General features: G+C 39.4%; 2 protein-coding genes across 4 annotated transcripts in view; one reads left to right on the top strand and one right to left on the bottom strand.

The window, feature by feature from the left end:
* LOC150080519 (uncharacterized) overlaps nt 1-17,489 on the bottom strand; it is a 115,122-nt gene that overhangs the window by 23,275 nt on the left and 74,358 nt on the right. The window contains exon 1 of one of the 3 annotated variants that reach the window (XM_090381420.1): nt 8,782-8,851. The exons of the other annotated variants lie outside the window; for them this stretch is intronic. The gene's annotated coding sequence lies outside the window, so the exon portion shown is untranslated. Of the gene's footprint in view, nt 1-8,781; nt 8,852-17,489 lie in introns of those variants that run through there. 3 annotated transcript variants of the gene reach the window in all.
* Nucleotides 180-6,937, top strand: LOC150080523 (uncharacterized). The gene is made up of 3 exons (XM_090381204.1): nt 180-328; nt 2,951-3,143; nt 6,243-6,937. The coding sequence occupies exons 2-3, from the start codon at nt 2,953-2,955 to the stop codon at nt 6,832-6,834; spliced, it is 783 nt and encodes a 260-aa protein (XP_090237330.1). The 5' UTR covers nt 180-328; nt 2,951-2,952; the 3' UTR covers nt 6,835-6,937.

The raw sequence follows: 17,489 nt of genomic DNA, 5'->3' as shown, positions 1-17,489 counted from the left end.
AAGTTGGATAATTTTGTGAACTAAAGATTGCATCAAATTGTTTATCACACCAGACCAAACCAGATTTCATTCAATGTAGTTTCCACATTTCCTACACTTAATTCTACACACCTTAGCATATATTTCTAGCGTGAATAATGGGGAATACGCCAAGGGCAATTGATTTCTTTTCTCAAGTTGGATCACGTGCGTAAGCAAGTTTAACAGGAAAAGGAAGTTATGAAACTACTCGGCAAGAAGTAATCCCGCTTAAATAAGAACGCTAGAGTAGTTGGAGTAACGAAGACACACCTGTGAACGTTCTCTGATAAGTGCAGAACATTATATTGTAAGTATTCCATTGATTTTGTTTCAGAAAGTCGAGTATTATGGTTGTAGTTGAAATTATCATTCACAATTAAGCCATCAAATCTTTATAGCGCAAAATTTTAAAAAAAGTGCTACATTAAAAGAGCATTTTCTTTCTAGCAGTCATTCTGATTAGCGATATATTTGTTCTGGGTAAACGCTGATGTTGTTGTGGTTGTTTTAACTTAATAATTTTAATGATTTTTTGGGTTTTCTTAATAATTTTTTGCACCAAGGAAATTAAAGCCATTAGGCCTTAGTGCATTTGAATCTAAATTTCGTAAATTCTGTGGTCGGTTTGGCTGTTATGCTGAATGAAAAACCCGAGATTCTAGGAGAAATAGCCTGGTATTCTTCGTCTGTGGCCAGCTTACATTGCATCTTGAACTTGGTGCCCTTCTTTCCGTCTGTCTATGATTCATCGGAATTTTTCTAGCGTGAATTTTGTTTAAGCTTTCTATTTCAGTTCGTCATGCAGCATGACAAACTGAAATAGAAAGCTTAAACAAAAATAGAACATAATAAATTGATGCTGAGTGACGTTGTAACATTTTTGTTGATTGGTAAAAGCATAGAGTAGCCCTGGATAACATAAATTCATTTATTTTAAATCTTTTTTTTTGGCAGTTATAATAATCGCAATGATAATAAAAATCATCTGGTTCATCAGCGCATTCTTCGTGAGAGCTGATTCCAATGCAGCATTTGCAAATGCTGCATTGGAATCAGTTTTCTGTAAATATAGAAATATTTGTTTATCTTGTGTTAAAACTTGCGCCAAAATCGGCCGTATGTAGTGTGTTGGATGTGTAAGTATTATGATATATTGTATTCTGTTTTAGTGTTGTCCACCAGTACCTGGCACTTAGTAGACGGGAAGCGGCAACACCTGATCACTACGGCCCACCCCCATCCCTGCCACGCGGATGCGGCTGGAAACGATCATCACGCTGATCCATGCTAGGACAAACTACCAGTATGGATCGGAATAGTGAGAAAAGGGAAAAACGGAACTAGTAGGAGTAGACTGGGATGGTAAGGGAAAGGAAAGAATAGAAAAGAGGAGGACAAGACAGAGGGATCCACCAGGGAAGCAGAAGATAGAAGTAAAATGAATAAAGATATAGAAGGAAGTGGAGGAATAATCTTCAAGCAAGTTCCTTGTAAGAAGACTGAACAGCAGAAAGGATACAAGCGGATGAGCAAAGAATACAAAGAGCAATTAATTATAGATGCCGCAAGAGAGCAAGCCTACAAGAAACGCCGCAATCTGTACGCAGCCTACATCGATTACCGCAAGGCCTTCGACTCCGTGTCTCATAGCTGGCTAATAGAGACGCTGAAGATCTACAAAGAGTCAATCTGACAGTGACAAACTTCCTGGAAGCAACGATGGAGAAACGGAGTACCACCATTAAGGTCGAGAACATGACAACCAGACCGATCCCCATCAGGAGAGGAATCTTTCAGGGAGATGCTCTGAGCACGCCGTGGTTCTGTCTAGCACAAAACCCGCTATCGACCATGCTCAACAGCAGCAAGTATGGATATAGCCTCCAAGAAAGAAGAAAAAACCTGTACACGCTCATTCACCTGATGTACATGGATGACATCAAGCTCTACGAGAAAACCGAGAAGCAACTCCAGCAACTACTCTGGACCACTGAACAATTGAGCAATGATATCAGGATAGAATTTGGTTTAGACAAATGCAAACGGATTGCTTCAGAGGAAACTAGTCGGCCGAAACTATCAGCCGCATACTGGTAAAGAGATCGAAGCCATGACAGAGGGAGAGACCTACAAATACCTGGGGATGATGCAGGTTCAGCAGTTACAGCACACAGAAATCACTGCCTGTCTGACCGAAAAATACCATCAGAGACTCAGAAGCCTGCTGAAAGCAAAGCTGAACGGAAGGAACACAGTTAAGGCCATAAACACCTATGCAGCCCCAGTGCTAACATACTCATTCCCGATCATAGATTGGACTAACACCGAGCTGAAGGATATCATGAGAAAGAATAAGATAATGACGACCAAGAGCCGCCAACACCACCCGAAGTCAGCCTTGGAGAGATTGACAATATCTCAGAAAGATGGAGGAAGGGGTCTGATAGACCTCATCGAGCAACAGAAAATAGCGATAACTAACGTGAAGGATTAACTAACGTGATTACTTCCAGAAAAACGCAGCAGCACTCTACCACGCCATAAGGAAGATAGACAAGCGTTATACTTCAGCACCCAACCTAAGCGAGAGGTCCTCTCCCATCCAGACGAAGCTAGAGAGGTGTGCAAAGAAGACACTGCATGGCAGACACAACAATGACCTGCATCCATCAAGATCAATGATTAATATAAGTAACTTTGGCTCTTATTCTTAATGTAGTAAAAAAACATACAAAACCTAATTTTTTTATACAAATTATATGAATTGCTCAACTCAGACTGAAGTCAATCTATAATCCAAAGTAACAATGATTTGAAATTTCTTCCACAGTTTGATATTCGCAATTCTGGAATTTCTGACAGTGAATAATAATAATAATAATAATTTTATTATTGAAAAATAATAAATACTTTACTTTTCTCTTAACAGAAATGGCCTTCTTGCTGTTGCTGGTGCCGCTAGTTGGATGGATGGTGCCTTCCGTGCTGTGCAGTCCTCTAACCAACAATTATATCGACATGACTTACACGTTTGATGAAAGCACCCTTAAATGGCCTTGGCTCAGTGTAATGCCATTCAATATGACTCTGTTAACAAATGAGACCCAGAAAGAAGGATACTGGTAGGAGTTCCATTTCTTAATTTATTACTTATATATGATAATACTTTCAAATAATAATTTGGTAAGTCTGGGGTGATCAGCAGCAGTTTTGTAGGTTACAATGTACGAGGTTTCTGTTTTATTAAGGATGAACAGTTAAAAAGGACATTCATAAACAAGTGTTTTCGAATTCGAATATACGTATAACTCAATGTGGCATGTGATGTCAGAACCAGTATCGGATCTATAATGCTGGCGTGTGTTGGATTAAATAAAAATGTAATTGCTTCTGCTGATAAATATCAGCTTTCCAATTATTAATATTTTCCAATTCGAGCACTGCTTATAGCCTTATTTTGTAATTTGTTGCTGCATTAAGAGCTAAGTTAAAGAAAAATTATTTAGAAAAAAAATAAAGAAAAACTATTTAGTGTCTACTTAGATAATATTTTATAGTTTTATCAAAAGTTTCTTTATGCTAATGAGCCTAACGTCAGGGGCAGCACATTGGTTACAATTTCTGGCTTTCCACGCCGGATGGAAAGTACTCGATTCGGATCCCATCAAGACAGGAAGAATAGTTCGTTTTGGAGTTATTCGATCCCTCAGAAAGGGTGTAACGGTTTATCCCCAAGGACTTAAATTTTCATTCAGAAAAACAAGCAAACCGACCACAGAATTCACTGACACCACATAACCATAATTAGTTTGGCACAAAAACTGCTAATATGTACGGATCATAATGTTCAATATTTTCTCACTCCACCGCTGATGAAAGCAATAGGAGATGAGTTGAAAATAACTTGCGACAACACTAGCACAACGAGCCCAGTGCTAAAATTCTGCAGAATTGCACCATTAGGCCCAAAGTGCTGTGGTACATTCTGGTACGGTTCATAGGATTCAGGATTTGTGGCAGATGCTTGAACTCAGTGGCCAAATTACTGTATCCACAGGTCCACCACAACTGTGTGGGGAATGGAAGAGTCGGGGAAAGAATTTTTTTCTGAGTGGCGCCCCAAATAGCGCTGGCGCACAGAGCTCGGTATCTGTACAGTGGTGTGACAAAGATTTTTGTCTTGCAAAAGCAAGGTGATAAACGGATTGAAATAATCAAAACAAAATCCAAAACTTTGGCAATTATTTAATCTTTCTTTTGGCGCCCCTTTCAGTTTTACACCCGAGGCAAGAGCCTCGTACGCCTCACTTTCGGCACGGCTCTGCTAGATTGTATCGGGCTACACTTAAATAAAAACAAGACTGCACAAATGACCTTCACAAAAAAAAAAAAAATAAAAATCCTAACAAAATAGCAATATACGCGAACGACAGCCTAGTCCAAAAAGTTCAGTCATACGTTGATCAAGGACTTAAATGTGATGGAGGACTGAACTTCCATCCGTACTTCTCATACATCCATAAGAAAACATTCACTGCACTTTGGACTACCAGGCAGGGGCTCACCTGCATCAGAGACTCCAGTTTAATGAAACAGTATATCAACAACGTATTATTCCTATTGCCCTATAACGCGTCACAAAATATAGTCTTCAGCTCCTGAAAGCAGTATCAAGGCTTTCCTTGCGCTTGAATACTGTCTCTTGAGATGAGAATTTCAGCCAAGCCTTTTACCATCTCAAAATCGAAAACGTTGGCAATTATCATACTCCTATATTATACTCCAATCTAGAGGTCACACCCTGGAGACAGATGATCACCACAAGGAATATAATTACACTTTCTCAGCTCTTAACGGGGCGACTTTATTCGCCGAAAGCCCGAGAGTGGATAATAACACCTGAAGAAAAACAAAGACAAGTTGCAGATAAGGAACCTCACCTCAGGATCGCATTTTCACAGTTGGACAGCCTTGGAAGATTCTTTCCAGCAAATACTATAAAGCTGTTTAATAACCTAAATATCAACACGAAAAAACTTTGCATAAGCCAATCAAAGAAGATTCACGAAAACTCCACCTACAGATAAGGATGTAAGATAGCATGTACAGCACTCTGGACTTCTAGATAGGGGCTAGTTGCCATCTGATTTTCCACCCTATCAAGAAACATATCCCTCGATATGTTTTTATCTTCCCCACTTTACGTCTTTCTTGTTTTCTTAAGCAAGCTGTTCTGCTGTAAACTTTCGTGTTTTAGTAAATCTGTGTCAATCTTCCATTGTTTTGTATAAAATCAGATGTTAACACTTCAAACGTAGCAGTATTATGCATTTTTTTTTGCTGGTATTAATTTTGCATTGTAATTCCTGGCTGATATCAAATATCACACGTGTTGTATAATCCTGGTAACTTGTTGTTGCATAATAGAACAATGTACCTTCACACTCTGGCCATCGGCAGTTTCCAAGTGCAGAAATAAATAAAAAATAAATAAATACGTCGATAGCTGTCACAAGCATGTGACAGGTATTGTACTGTCAAACATGACAGCACAATATACATTACTAATTAAAATCGAAAGAGCAATGAAGCCCAATATAATCTTAAATTATAAGAGGAAACCTCATACCTTTTTAGTAGGACTGTGATTGTCTCGACACTCAATCGAGGGTGAATGTATAATTATATGAACCAACGTCCCATGGAAAGAGCCATGGAAAGTCGGCTGCCAAACCCCCCAAAACCAATCAATATCGCATGCTACCATGAGAATTGAAAAACAATTGTCACAAAAAATCTTAAAAGCACAAAATAAATATTACATCAACTCAAACATCAACATCAAATAGCACTAAACGGGAGAAATGGATTCTGCTGCTGGATCCGTCCAGCCCAATCCTGGGATCTTAATCCCGTTGCACATCTATGGGATGAACTGGAAAAACTTCTTCGCCAACCACTACCCACACCACTCAAGGAATCAAGGACGATTTATTTCCTTAAATGGTCCGATATCTTTTGTGTCACATTTCTTATTGATTTCATGCTACTTCGTGTCGTGATAGTAATTTGGGCCAACTTCTGTTTAACACATTATTATCTTCTAGTGCTAATAAAGTAGCCAAGCAGTTTCTTTTTCTGTAAATTTGTGATACACAGAATAAATATATGCATTCATTCATATTATAGTCTTCTTGCTAATCAGTATTTCTATTGTTTAGGTTACAGCTGGAAAATATCCAAGAATCAACACACGCTGGAACCCATATGGATGCTCCGTGTCACTTTGTGCCCGGAAGATGGGCTATAGCTGATATCCCGCTGGACCACCTGATAGTTCCCGCTGTTGTAGTAGATATTACTGAAAAGGCCAGCAAAGACAGGGATGCCTTTCTTGAAGTGGAAGATCTTGAAAAATGGGAAGAAGAAAATGGTAGAATTCCAGACGGATCAGTTCTGATGGTTCGCTCAGGCTGGGGAAAGAAGTGGCCAAACCGAGACGATTACTTTGGAATAGAAAATGGGAACATTGCGGAGCTTCATTTTCCTGGTGTTTCTCCAAAGGCTGCTCAGTGGCTCGTTGACAACAGAGTCATATATGGCATTGGATCTGACACAGCATCAATTGACCAAGGCCAGTCGAAAGATTTTGAAACTCACCAGATTGTGGAAGACAAAAATATCTACAGTCTAGAAAACGTAGCCAACATGGATAAACTCCCAGTTACTGGAGCCACTCTCCATATCAGTCCCATGAAAATAGGAAAGTCTAGTGGAGCCCCGTGTCGTATAATTGCTACTTGGAAGAAATAATTTGTACTCTCATAGCCAATCCTAATGAAATGAGGTATTTTTGATTAACCTGTATAATCCAGATTCACTTGAAGTTTTAATAAATTGATGCTTTGCAACTAAATCATGGAGAGCGTCTGGTGAATAAACATGGAAGTAATAAAGATACATAACACGTAGCCACATTAAAACGAAATACACGGTGTCCGAAAAGTCTGGAACCAATGGGATTTACACCACGTATGTTTAAGAAATCTTTATTGCAATAATAATGATAATAATAATGATACAATTCGATAGATTGCAATGTTGCCCTTCACGGCCACCAGGCCAGGGGTTAACAGTGATAGTACAATATAAATAGGGAACATTGATATATACAACATAGGAAATGCATATGCGGAAGTACAATTCCAAACTCCAAGTATCATACAGTTATTTACAATACAATATATAAAGAAGATATTGGCGGAAACAGATAATTTCATATACATATAGTAGTATAAACAGGCAACGTTCTTTGCACTGAACAGAAGTAGTTAGATCGTCATTACTAACTGTCATACTGAAGAGTTAGCATGCCGTCTTCACATATCAGGTGGTATTGATGGCTTGCAGCATTAAGACGAGCTTCGAGGAGAAGGATCAGGGACAGGGAAGTACAATTCAAGGATGCGACATCTGTATTCCCTGTCAGAAGCGAACTTGTTAAGGTCAGCATCCAAGGACTGGGCACACAAAAGTAGCTGAAAAGGCAGAAACCTATCAGATAGGTGGAGACGGCTGTGATGTGGGCATAGAGTTGGAATCGCTCTGAGGGAAGACTGAGGGATTCTCCATGAGCACAGGTCCCAGAATGATGGTGCCGAAATCTCGCCAACCATCATTTTGATAGTCGTGGTAAGACGTTTCACCCTAATCAGCGTGGGGAGCCTGTGAATTTGAATCAAGCTGGCCATTTCAGTTGTCCTTAGCTGTGGAGGAAGTTTGTGTTTGTTTATGGCCCATTTTAAGAGCCAATACTCAGCAGAAAAAAGTGGCCTGATTGTGCTAGTGGCAGCTGATGCCCATATCTCTGCAGCATATAAAAGCGGAGAGTATACAGTGGTTTTTATATATTTTCTAGTAGTTGTGACTTCATTTATTTACAATATGTATTCAACGTATCCACCCTGACTCTCCACGCATTTTCTCAACTGGTGTACCATGTTTGTTTGGATTCTTCTCAGCATATTGGGATCGACAGTAGCACAGACCTTGGTAAATCCCTCCGTAAGATGATGAAGATCTCGGATTTTTACGGCATACACCTGTGCCTTCAGGAATCCCCAAAATGGAAAGTCCAGCGTATTAAGGTCAGGTGATCGTGATGTCTACTCCACTGGTCCTCTCCTCCCAATCCAAAGCATATTTTTACCATTGGTTCCAGACCTTTCGGACACCTTGTACTACAATCCGTCGCGATTTTTCAGTTTCCAGATTTGTAGTCTCGATTCAATTGTGTAGGATTCAACTGGTAATAGGATTCAATCCTATTACCAGTGATCGAATTGGAAAACATCAATGATCAGAAAGCTAGTAATGGCAACAGATACCAATATTTGACAATAAAGGCAAAAGATTAAATATATTTTTGTCAAAAGTATCGGTGTACCAGTTCTCACTGGTTCAAAAAATATTATACACCAATTCTCGCTGATTCTGCCATTCCAACACTACTACGAATGGTGTTAAAATTGCAGAACTTACGTTCGGCAATATTTCGGAAAAAATTTTTAAAGTTTAACAACTTTAAAATTTTTTTTTAAATTAATTTTCTAAGCTTAATTCAACTTCTAGGCTTAAATTAAAAAATTAAAGTTATAAACTGAAACAGCATTACAGCACGTCTCGAACCAATTCCAGCCCAAATGACATAATGCGTATTGTAATTTTCACTAGAATAAAAATAAAGAGATATTTACTCACAACAGTTTCACTGAATTTGCAAAGTACCATAGATTCAGATCTTGGATTCGAATCCTTCTTGGCCAAGTTAGTCATCTTGTGAAAAAGTCGTTGTTTGGTTCAAAGCGCATCAGCGACTTATCCCATATTGCGCCGTATATTACAATGTCTGTAAATTTCGTGTGTTCTGTGGTTGATTTGCCTTTCCGGGAGGGAAAACCATATTACACTAGCTGGAGGCTGAATAACTCAGCTACTTTGTAAAAAAAAACCATAAAAATTCCTCTCGTCATTCGTGGGATTTCGCACTCACGTATTTTCCACTCGTTCTCGAGAGGCCGGTGATTATATCAATTGTGCTGCTTGCTAGGGCACAGAGAAAGTTATATCCGTCATAGAATACACTCCGTTTACAGATATGATATTTTAACTCGTTGTGGTCTTAATTTTCCTTGTGGTAAATCCCAAAGAAGACAAGCAGCTACTCCGCTTTACTAAAGGTTGGCAACTTCGTGCATGCGAACGTATTCAAGACCATTAATATTTGGAACAGTATTTAATATTAAAATACGTTATACCACTGTTTGGTATACCATAGGTCACGTACCATAGAATAACGATGAAATGTGGAGACAGCGAGAAAGTTCGGACATGTATAAAGGACAATAAGGGTTGTATAAGAATTACCAAAAAGGTCACATTACACAAGCCAATAAAAAAAAGCTCGAAAATATGGTCGCAGGACATTAGTACGGCGTATGATCCCTTCCAACGGCTAAACAGTCCTGACATTGATGAACCATGCTGGATAAAAGGGTATCTATAAGATTCTGCGGCAACAAATCCTATTCTTCCACCAGCTCAGATCTTAGTTCACCAAATGACAGAGGAGTTTGGTGTCGGCGTGCAATGCGACGCCCAAGGGCATTCCCACACATGTTCGATCGGATTTAAGACTGATGATGGTGCTGGCTACAGCAGTCGTTGGATATCTTCAGTTTAAAGATGTTCCACCATCATTTGATGCAGGGTGTTGTTGTGCATGAAAAGAAAATCTGGGCTAATCACATCGTCAAAAAGTGCACATAGGATTCGAGGATGTTTTCTCGGTACCACTGTGCAGTTAAGGTACTCCTATCAAAAACATGTAATGTTTACTGTCTCCTGAAACTGCTTCCATAGTGCTGAGAAAACACTGCATGACGCATTAAGCCAACTTGCCACCTCCGCCTGCGACTGTCTAACTTCAAGTCGTCCAACGGCCAGCCATCTTAAAGTCAAATCTAAACGACGATGACTTGCCATTATGAATACTGGAGATATAGTTATCCCCGGGGCTGTAGTGGAGGGAAGCGAATTCGATTAATAAGCCTGATATGCACAGTATACACTCTCTGCTTTTCGTAACAAGCACTGGCTGCAGTGGCATATAACTTCTTGAATTTGTAGAATTTGGTTACATTTTCCACAATTATTTTGAAAGTTTGTAGCCATCTTTCAAAGTTCTAGATACAAATACACAAAACTAAAAAGACTGCTGATAACTAACAAATAATATTACTTAAATACCTGAAAAAAAAAGTTTTAATCCAAACAGCTGTTTCAAAACACGTCTTGTTACTATATCCTCTTGTGGAGGAATAATAATAATTGTTATCATACAGTACAATATAATACAAATATTTATTGCTTCTAAAACATACATAATAAGGAAAAATAAAATACATCATTATACCCATAAAAACCTAACTATACTACGTTGATAAGCAATCTTATCAACGCAGTATAGTTAGGTTTTTATGGGTATATTAATAATAATAAGGAAGGAGTGCGATGGCACAGTGGTTATGACTACTAGCCTGATGAACCTGGGTTCGATTCCCGCCTTGGTGGAAGCGAATGTGTCCCCATTACGCTGGGAGAAACCGGTAAAATAATAAATAATAATAATAAAAATAAAATATACATCGCGAAAGATGCATCAGTGAACCGACATTCCCTGAAGTCGAAGTAATCCCTAAGGCAGGTAGTGGCGCCATCTGGTGTCACCCCAAAAAACTAATACTACCACTAGGCATAAGCCGAGGGTAAACAGGTTCACTTCCATAGATGGATGATGTCGAAAAGAAATAATGATCATACTGCATCCAGTGTGGCGCAGGATAAAGTCACTCGAGTTCAGGCCTTAGGCAGTGGTTTCGGTTCGAAAATTCGGATACAATCACCGAGAAAGACAGTGGAGCAAGTGGCGCATAGATGACGTATGTTGACAATGCCACCTGGCTCCAGAAACAATCCAGCACATCACTGCAGGATGCAGTGTGATCACCCAGACAGAATACACTCACAGACACGGCCAGGATAATACACCAGAAGCTAGCGCAAAAATACCACCTGATCAAAGAAAGTTTACAGTGTTACAAGCAAAAGACTCGGGCTGGACTAGAGACTTCTACTCACAGACCGTACTGGGACTGTATCATCATAATGGACAAAATGATCCCTGCACAACAGACCGGACATTACCCTCATTGATAGGCAGGAATTTGCTACCTACCTGATTGACAGAGCAGTGCTCAACACTAGCAACTTTCGGTAAACATACAAGAAAGAGATCAGGAAGTCAAAGAAATGTGGCATATGGAACAAGTAATGACCATCCCGATAATCGTGTGAACCACTGGCATGGTGTCCTCGTGGGTAGCACAGTTAGTAGAATCGTTATCCTCCCAACACCGGGTGGAATAGACAGGAGTTCGAGTCTCGTCGATGACGTGAGGAATTTTTGTGGGCCTTTGCACAACGTGGCTGAGTTGGTCAGTCTTAGACGCGGTAGCATAGTTTCCTCCCTAGAAATTAGGGTTTTCTTCCACCAAACAGAAAATCGACCACAGAACATAAGCAATTTACAGACGGTATACACAGAGCGATAAGGCCTTAGTAGTCGATGCTCCTAAACACCATGTAACAACGACAACAACAACCGGCACGGTTGCCAAAAAGCCTCCATAGGACCCTGGCAGCAATAGGCCTCCCACGGAACAGTTATATCGAATTCCAGACACCATGATCCTGAACACTTGTAGGATAGTAAGAGAGTTTCTCAACTAACAGTAACAATAATAATAGTAATTGAACACAACCAACACTCATGTCCTTGATACTGGTATTCGTTACAGGACGAAGAAAATCTCATATAAAAAGGAGTAAAAGTTTTATAACCATAACTAGGGGGCTTGTCCCCCTGATCGCTGCAAACACTCCTTTTGATAAAATAAAATAAAATAAAATTCTTACAGAAGCTTTCAACACTGTGTGTGTGTCTGTTCATAGCTATGAATACACTCCCCTGACATTAATATCCGGACACCCCTCCATGGATGGGGAAATAGGTCCTATGCATGTAACACGTCACAGAACTTGCTATAAATATGCAAACTGGGCTTCAAACAGACAATTGCAAAAGTAGGCATGCAAGATGACAGGTTCAGCAGAATTACCTCAACAGTTCAACAGAATTGATCGCCTCAACAAATGCTAGACGCCGATTAACATGGTGTAAGGAGCGCGAATCCTGGACTGTAGAGCAGTGGAAAACAGTCCTATGGACAGACGAGTCGAGGTTCGCACCCTGCCAGTCTGATGGCTGTTCCTGGATGTGTTGAATGCCATAGGAACAGTTCCTTCCTGATTGTATCCTCCCAGCAAGGAAGTTTGGTGGAGGCAGTGTCATGGTATGGGGCTCCTTTCATGGTTTGGCTTGGGCCCATTACTCGTTATCGACAAAACCATGAATGCTGTGCAATACCAGGACATCCTGGACAATTATGCACTTCCAACATTATGGCAATACTTCGGGGAAGGCTCATACCTGTATCAGCAAGGCAACGCGCCATGCCATACTGCTCGGGTCGTAACAGATTGGTTTGAGGACATGGGTGTGGAAAAGTTGGATTGGCCAGCCCCGGGGGGGGGATGATTTGAACCCTATCGAGCATCTTTGAGATGTATTGGATTGTCGGGTACGTGCACCTCGAGATCGCCCAAAGAACAAGGCCGAATTGGTGGTTGCGTTAAAGGCCGAATGAAGGAACATATCACCTGCCATTTATAAAAAGCTAGTTGAGAGTATGCCGCGAAGATTGAAGGCCGTCATAAAAGCAAAAGGTTTCGGCACAAAATATTAAATGACACAATAAACACTTTTTTTGTCTAAAGGATATTGATGGTAGGGCAATGTACATAAATACGTATGGAAATCAAGAGTGGTACCGCGTCGTCATGCTTGGTAAACCAAGCGCGTGCACGAGGTTTATTTAGCATGACCACGCTAAAATAGAAGCGTGTTTTACCACGACAGTAGCTTCTGTTATGTATTTTAGTATTTATTACGTATTATCACGTAACCCGCATCCCTCTTCTCCCATTGGCTGAATAAAACTCACTAGGAGAAAAACTATTTTAATATATAGAAAGATAATAAAAATAAATTTATTATTGAAAAATAATAAATAATTCACTTTTCTCTTAACAGAAATGGCCTTCCTGCTGCTGCTGGTGCCGTTAGTTGGATGGACTGTGCCTTCCATGCTGTGCATTCCTCTGACCAACAATTATCTCGACATGACTTACACGTTTAATGAAAGCACCCTTAAATTTCCTGGGCCCAGTATAATGCCATTCAGCATGACTCTGTTAACAAATGAGACCCAAAAAGCAGGATTCTGGTAGGAATTCCGTTACCTAATCTATTACATAAATATGAACAATGGTTTGAAAACCTATTTGATATCACCGATGCCTTCGACTCAATTACTGTTGGTCTTCCAGTATCACTACTCTAGAACTATTACTGCATCTTAGGATTACGTGGTGAAGGGGATGCAACAGATACTTGACGATCGTACTCTTCTCTAATAAATCCCCAACCTGTATTCGGATGTAGAGCACAAGAACTGATTGACTACGTCCTGGATTATATTGAACTTTTTGTATCGAAATTCAGGTGAAAATTTACTGCTAATATGTGTCAAATGAACAGACAATATTTGGGTATTTTTAATCAGAGCTCAAACTGGGTTGGAACGTTCCGTTTGATAAGAGTTTACTTCTTTAAATTAAGATCAACTATTCTTATAGTTTTAAAATTTCTGAAACAAGTTTTCCGAAATAAATGTTAACATGGACATTGTCGATTACGAGTTCTAACACACGTGCAATTCAACGTGGCATCTGGTGTTAGAACCAGTATCGGATCTATAATCTTTGCATGTGTTGGATTAAAGACAAATGTAATTGTTTCTGTTGCCAAATATCAGCTTTCCAATTACGCTATTAATATTTTCCAATTGGAGCATTGCATATAGTCTTATTTTGGAATTTGTTGCGTTGAGAGCTAAGTCTTTAATAAAGAAAAACTATTTATTGTCTACTTAGATAATATTTTATTGCTTTATCAAAAGTTTCTTTATGCTAATGCATCTAACCTCACGAGTTAGGTATTTCTGGCATTTCTGCCCCTCCACAGGGGTGGGAAGTCCTCGATTCGGATCCCGTCAAGACAGGAACGGTTCATATCGGAGTTGTTCGATCCCTCAGAAGTTGTGTAATTGTTTTCCTCAGGAACTTAAGTTTTCATTCAATAAAACAGGCAAACCGACAACACACAATCCACTGACACCTCATAACCTTAATTAGTTTGGCACAAAAAAACCTCTAATATGCACGGATCATAATGTTCAATGTTTCTTCACTCCACCACAGATGAAAGCAATAGGAGATGAGTTGAAAATAACTACTGGCAAACTAGCACAATGAGCCCAGTGGTGGAATTCAGCGGAATTGCACCTTTAGTCCCAAAGTGGTGCGGTAGTACATTCTGGTATGGTTCACAGGATTCAGGGTTTGTGGCAGATGCTTGAACTCAGTTATCAAATTACTGTACCGCCATGTCCTGGTCCAGCTAAGGATATAAAGCGTCAATACGCAGTACAGTAAAATTCCGTTACAAAGAATCCAGTTTTAATAAAAACTGAATCCTTTCCAGATTCCCGGAGACGCCTTATTAATAATAATGAATGTTTTGTAAATCTTGTTTGAGCAGGTTAGTTCTGAAGAAAAATTCAGTACAACGAATAATCTTCAAAGTTCACCTGTGCCTAAAATGCTATGAATTACACGTGACAGAGCATGTACATAGATAGATAGAAACATAAATAAAATATACGCTTAAATACACATTTGAAAATATATTTTCATTTATAAGCATTTTCCTTAATTTTTCGAAATTTCTGCATTGTCTGGCCACTTTATTGTGATACAAATCTATGCAAAAATATGTAAATAAAAGAGGTGTGACGTGCTCAAGAAAATATCCAAGAATCAACACATTTTGGAACTCACATAGATGCCCCGTGTCATTTTGTGCCTGGATGGGCTGTGGCTGATATCCCACTGGACTACTTGATAGTTACCGCTGTCGTAGTAGATATTACTGAAAAGGCCAGCAAAGACAGGGACGCCTTTCTTGAAGTGGAAGATCTCGAAATATGGGAAGAAGAAAATGGTGAATCAGTGAAGAAGAAGGCGGATCAGTTCTGATGCTTCGCACAGGCTGGGGAAAGAAGTGGTCAAACCGAGACGATTACTTTGGAATAGAAAATGGGAACATTGCGGATCTTCATTTTCCTGGTGTTTCTCCAAAGGCTGCTCAGTGGCTCGTTGACAACAGAGTCATATATGGCATTGGATCTGACACAGCATCAATTGACCAAGGCCAGTCGAAAGATTTTGAAACTTACCAGATTGTGGAAGACAAAAATATCTACAGTCTAGAAAACGTAGCCAATATGGATAAACTTCCAGTCACTGGAGCCACTCTCCATATCAGTCCCATGTGGTTCAAAAGTGTGCTTTGTCGTTCAATCATAGAGAACGTCCCCGGTGAATAAACATGCAAGTCCTAAGGATACATAATACGTAGCCACATTGAAACTAAATAGTGCAATCCGTCACGATTTTTCAGTTTCTCGATGTGAAGTCTCAATTCAGTTGGTTATAATCAACGCTCAAATTGGAAACGTTAATGATCAGAAAGCTAATATGGCTAATAATGGCAACAGACGCAAATATTTGTCAACAAAGACAAGATTAAATATATTTTTTTGTCAAAAGTGTCGATACACCAGTGAGAACTGGTGTATCATTCCAACACCATTACTAATGGTTCAAACTTACAATCGGCAATGATATTTCGTAAAAAAAATTAACAATCTGAAAACTTCTAAGCTTAATTTAAAAAAAGTAAACTTATAAACTGAAACAAAGCATTACAGTACGTTCAGAACCAATTCGAGCGCGAATGACATAGTGCGTATGACAAAATTATTGTTGTCACCCTTTATCTGTCGCCCAAATCACAGGATGTTATCCTGAGCACAGGATAACATCCTGTGATTTTGTGCTGTTATATCTCTCCAAAGAGATATAACAGGACAAAATTTAAGTAGAACAATTTCTGCCATTGCCTGCACACTTTTAAATGTGTTTCTGCACACATCCTGTTCTCACCATTTTGATAGTTTAGTATATATTCGAATGGAAAAGTACCGTAATGAAGTTGAAAGTAATCCTACATCAAAAAAATGTTGGCCCATGCCATGGGAATTCATCAAAGAGTTATATTGAAAGTTCAGAGGTATAAATAATCAATTTCTTACTTAAATCCATTTCTTCAGCAGGTAGTCTGGAACTCCTCCCATGTTGAAATCGGCATGGGTTATTCAAGATTTGCAGACTTGATCTACTGGAACTGGACAGAGTGCTATTTCTTGTGTGAATGTTTATTGGTATTCCAAAATACCACAGTGTATTCCGTTGACCTTGTAAGAAAAAGCCATTGACTTTCAAAAACGCACGGTGACTTGTTTGAAAATAAAAAGTGCTGCCACTGAAATGTCCGGCTCACAGTACCGATCTTAACCCCTTATTAAGTGCGTTTTTAAAGTAAGCAATATATTGTTTAGCTTTGTTCAGTGAGATATCATATAAAAAATCGGGCAGTGATGTAAAATTTGCATAAAACAATTTTTCGGAATAAAAAAAAAAACTCACAGCATATTTTGGAGGCCGCCGCGGCTCCTCTGTGAACACAAAACCAATTGCAGTAACACTGAGAATACCACCATCAAGTGGATCAGCTTGATGGCGGTATTATCAGTGATTTGGAATTGATAATGACTCCTATGTGAATTGAAGATGGTTCCCAAGTCGCGTGTTTATCCCCAGAATGGGGATAAACTCAGGAGAGGACAGCAAGGTTAGGTGAACCTAACCTTGCTGTCCTCTTCTGAGACCGATTAACTCATCCGTGTAGTAGAAAAAAGCCAATAAAAGTTCCTCGCACTATTGACAGGATTCAAACCGGTGCCTTTTCTACCCGGTGTGAAGAGGACTGTGATTATAACTACTGTGCGTGCAGAGTGATGCTTGAGACAGAAGTCTGTTTGTACTTTTCCGATCTTCGACAGAAACTGAACGCCTTTTCAACTGAATGAGAAGCGATGAATGGCACATAATACTACAGAGTGTTTGTGGTTTTATATCTACATTTCACAGCAACAATCTCTCACGTATTTCAACATTATATGCCGATAATATTCGTTTCTTAAGGAAACGAAAGGAATGAAAATCATCGATTTAATAGGTGCTATCTATTAAATCGAGCCCTG

Source organism: Mastigoproctus giganteus, chromosome 9 (assembly GCF_048544385.1).
Source record: "Mastigoproctus giganteus isolate SK-2022 chromosome 9, ASM4854438v1, whole genome shotgun sequence".
In the NCBI taxonomy this organism is placed as follows: Eukaryota; Metazoa; Arthropoda; class Arachnida; order Uropygi; family Thelyphonidae; genus Mastigoproctus; species Mastigoproctus giganteus.
The sequence above is the reverse complement of the archived record's forward strand: the minus strand, read 5'-3'. Positions and strand labels throughout refer to the sequence as shown.

Coding starts and splice junctions, on each gene's coding strand:
- LOC150080523 (XM_090381204.1), top strand. CDS start 2,953: ATGGCCTTCTTGCTGTTGCTGGTGCCGCTAGTTGGATGGATGGTGCCT. Junction 3,144..6,242: donor ACCCAGAAAGAAGGATACTG/GTAGGAGTTCCA, acceptor TCTATTGTTTAG/GTTACAGCTGGAAAATATCC.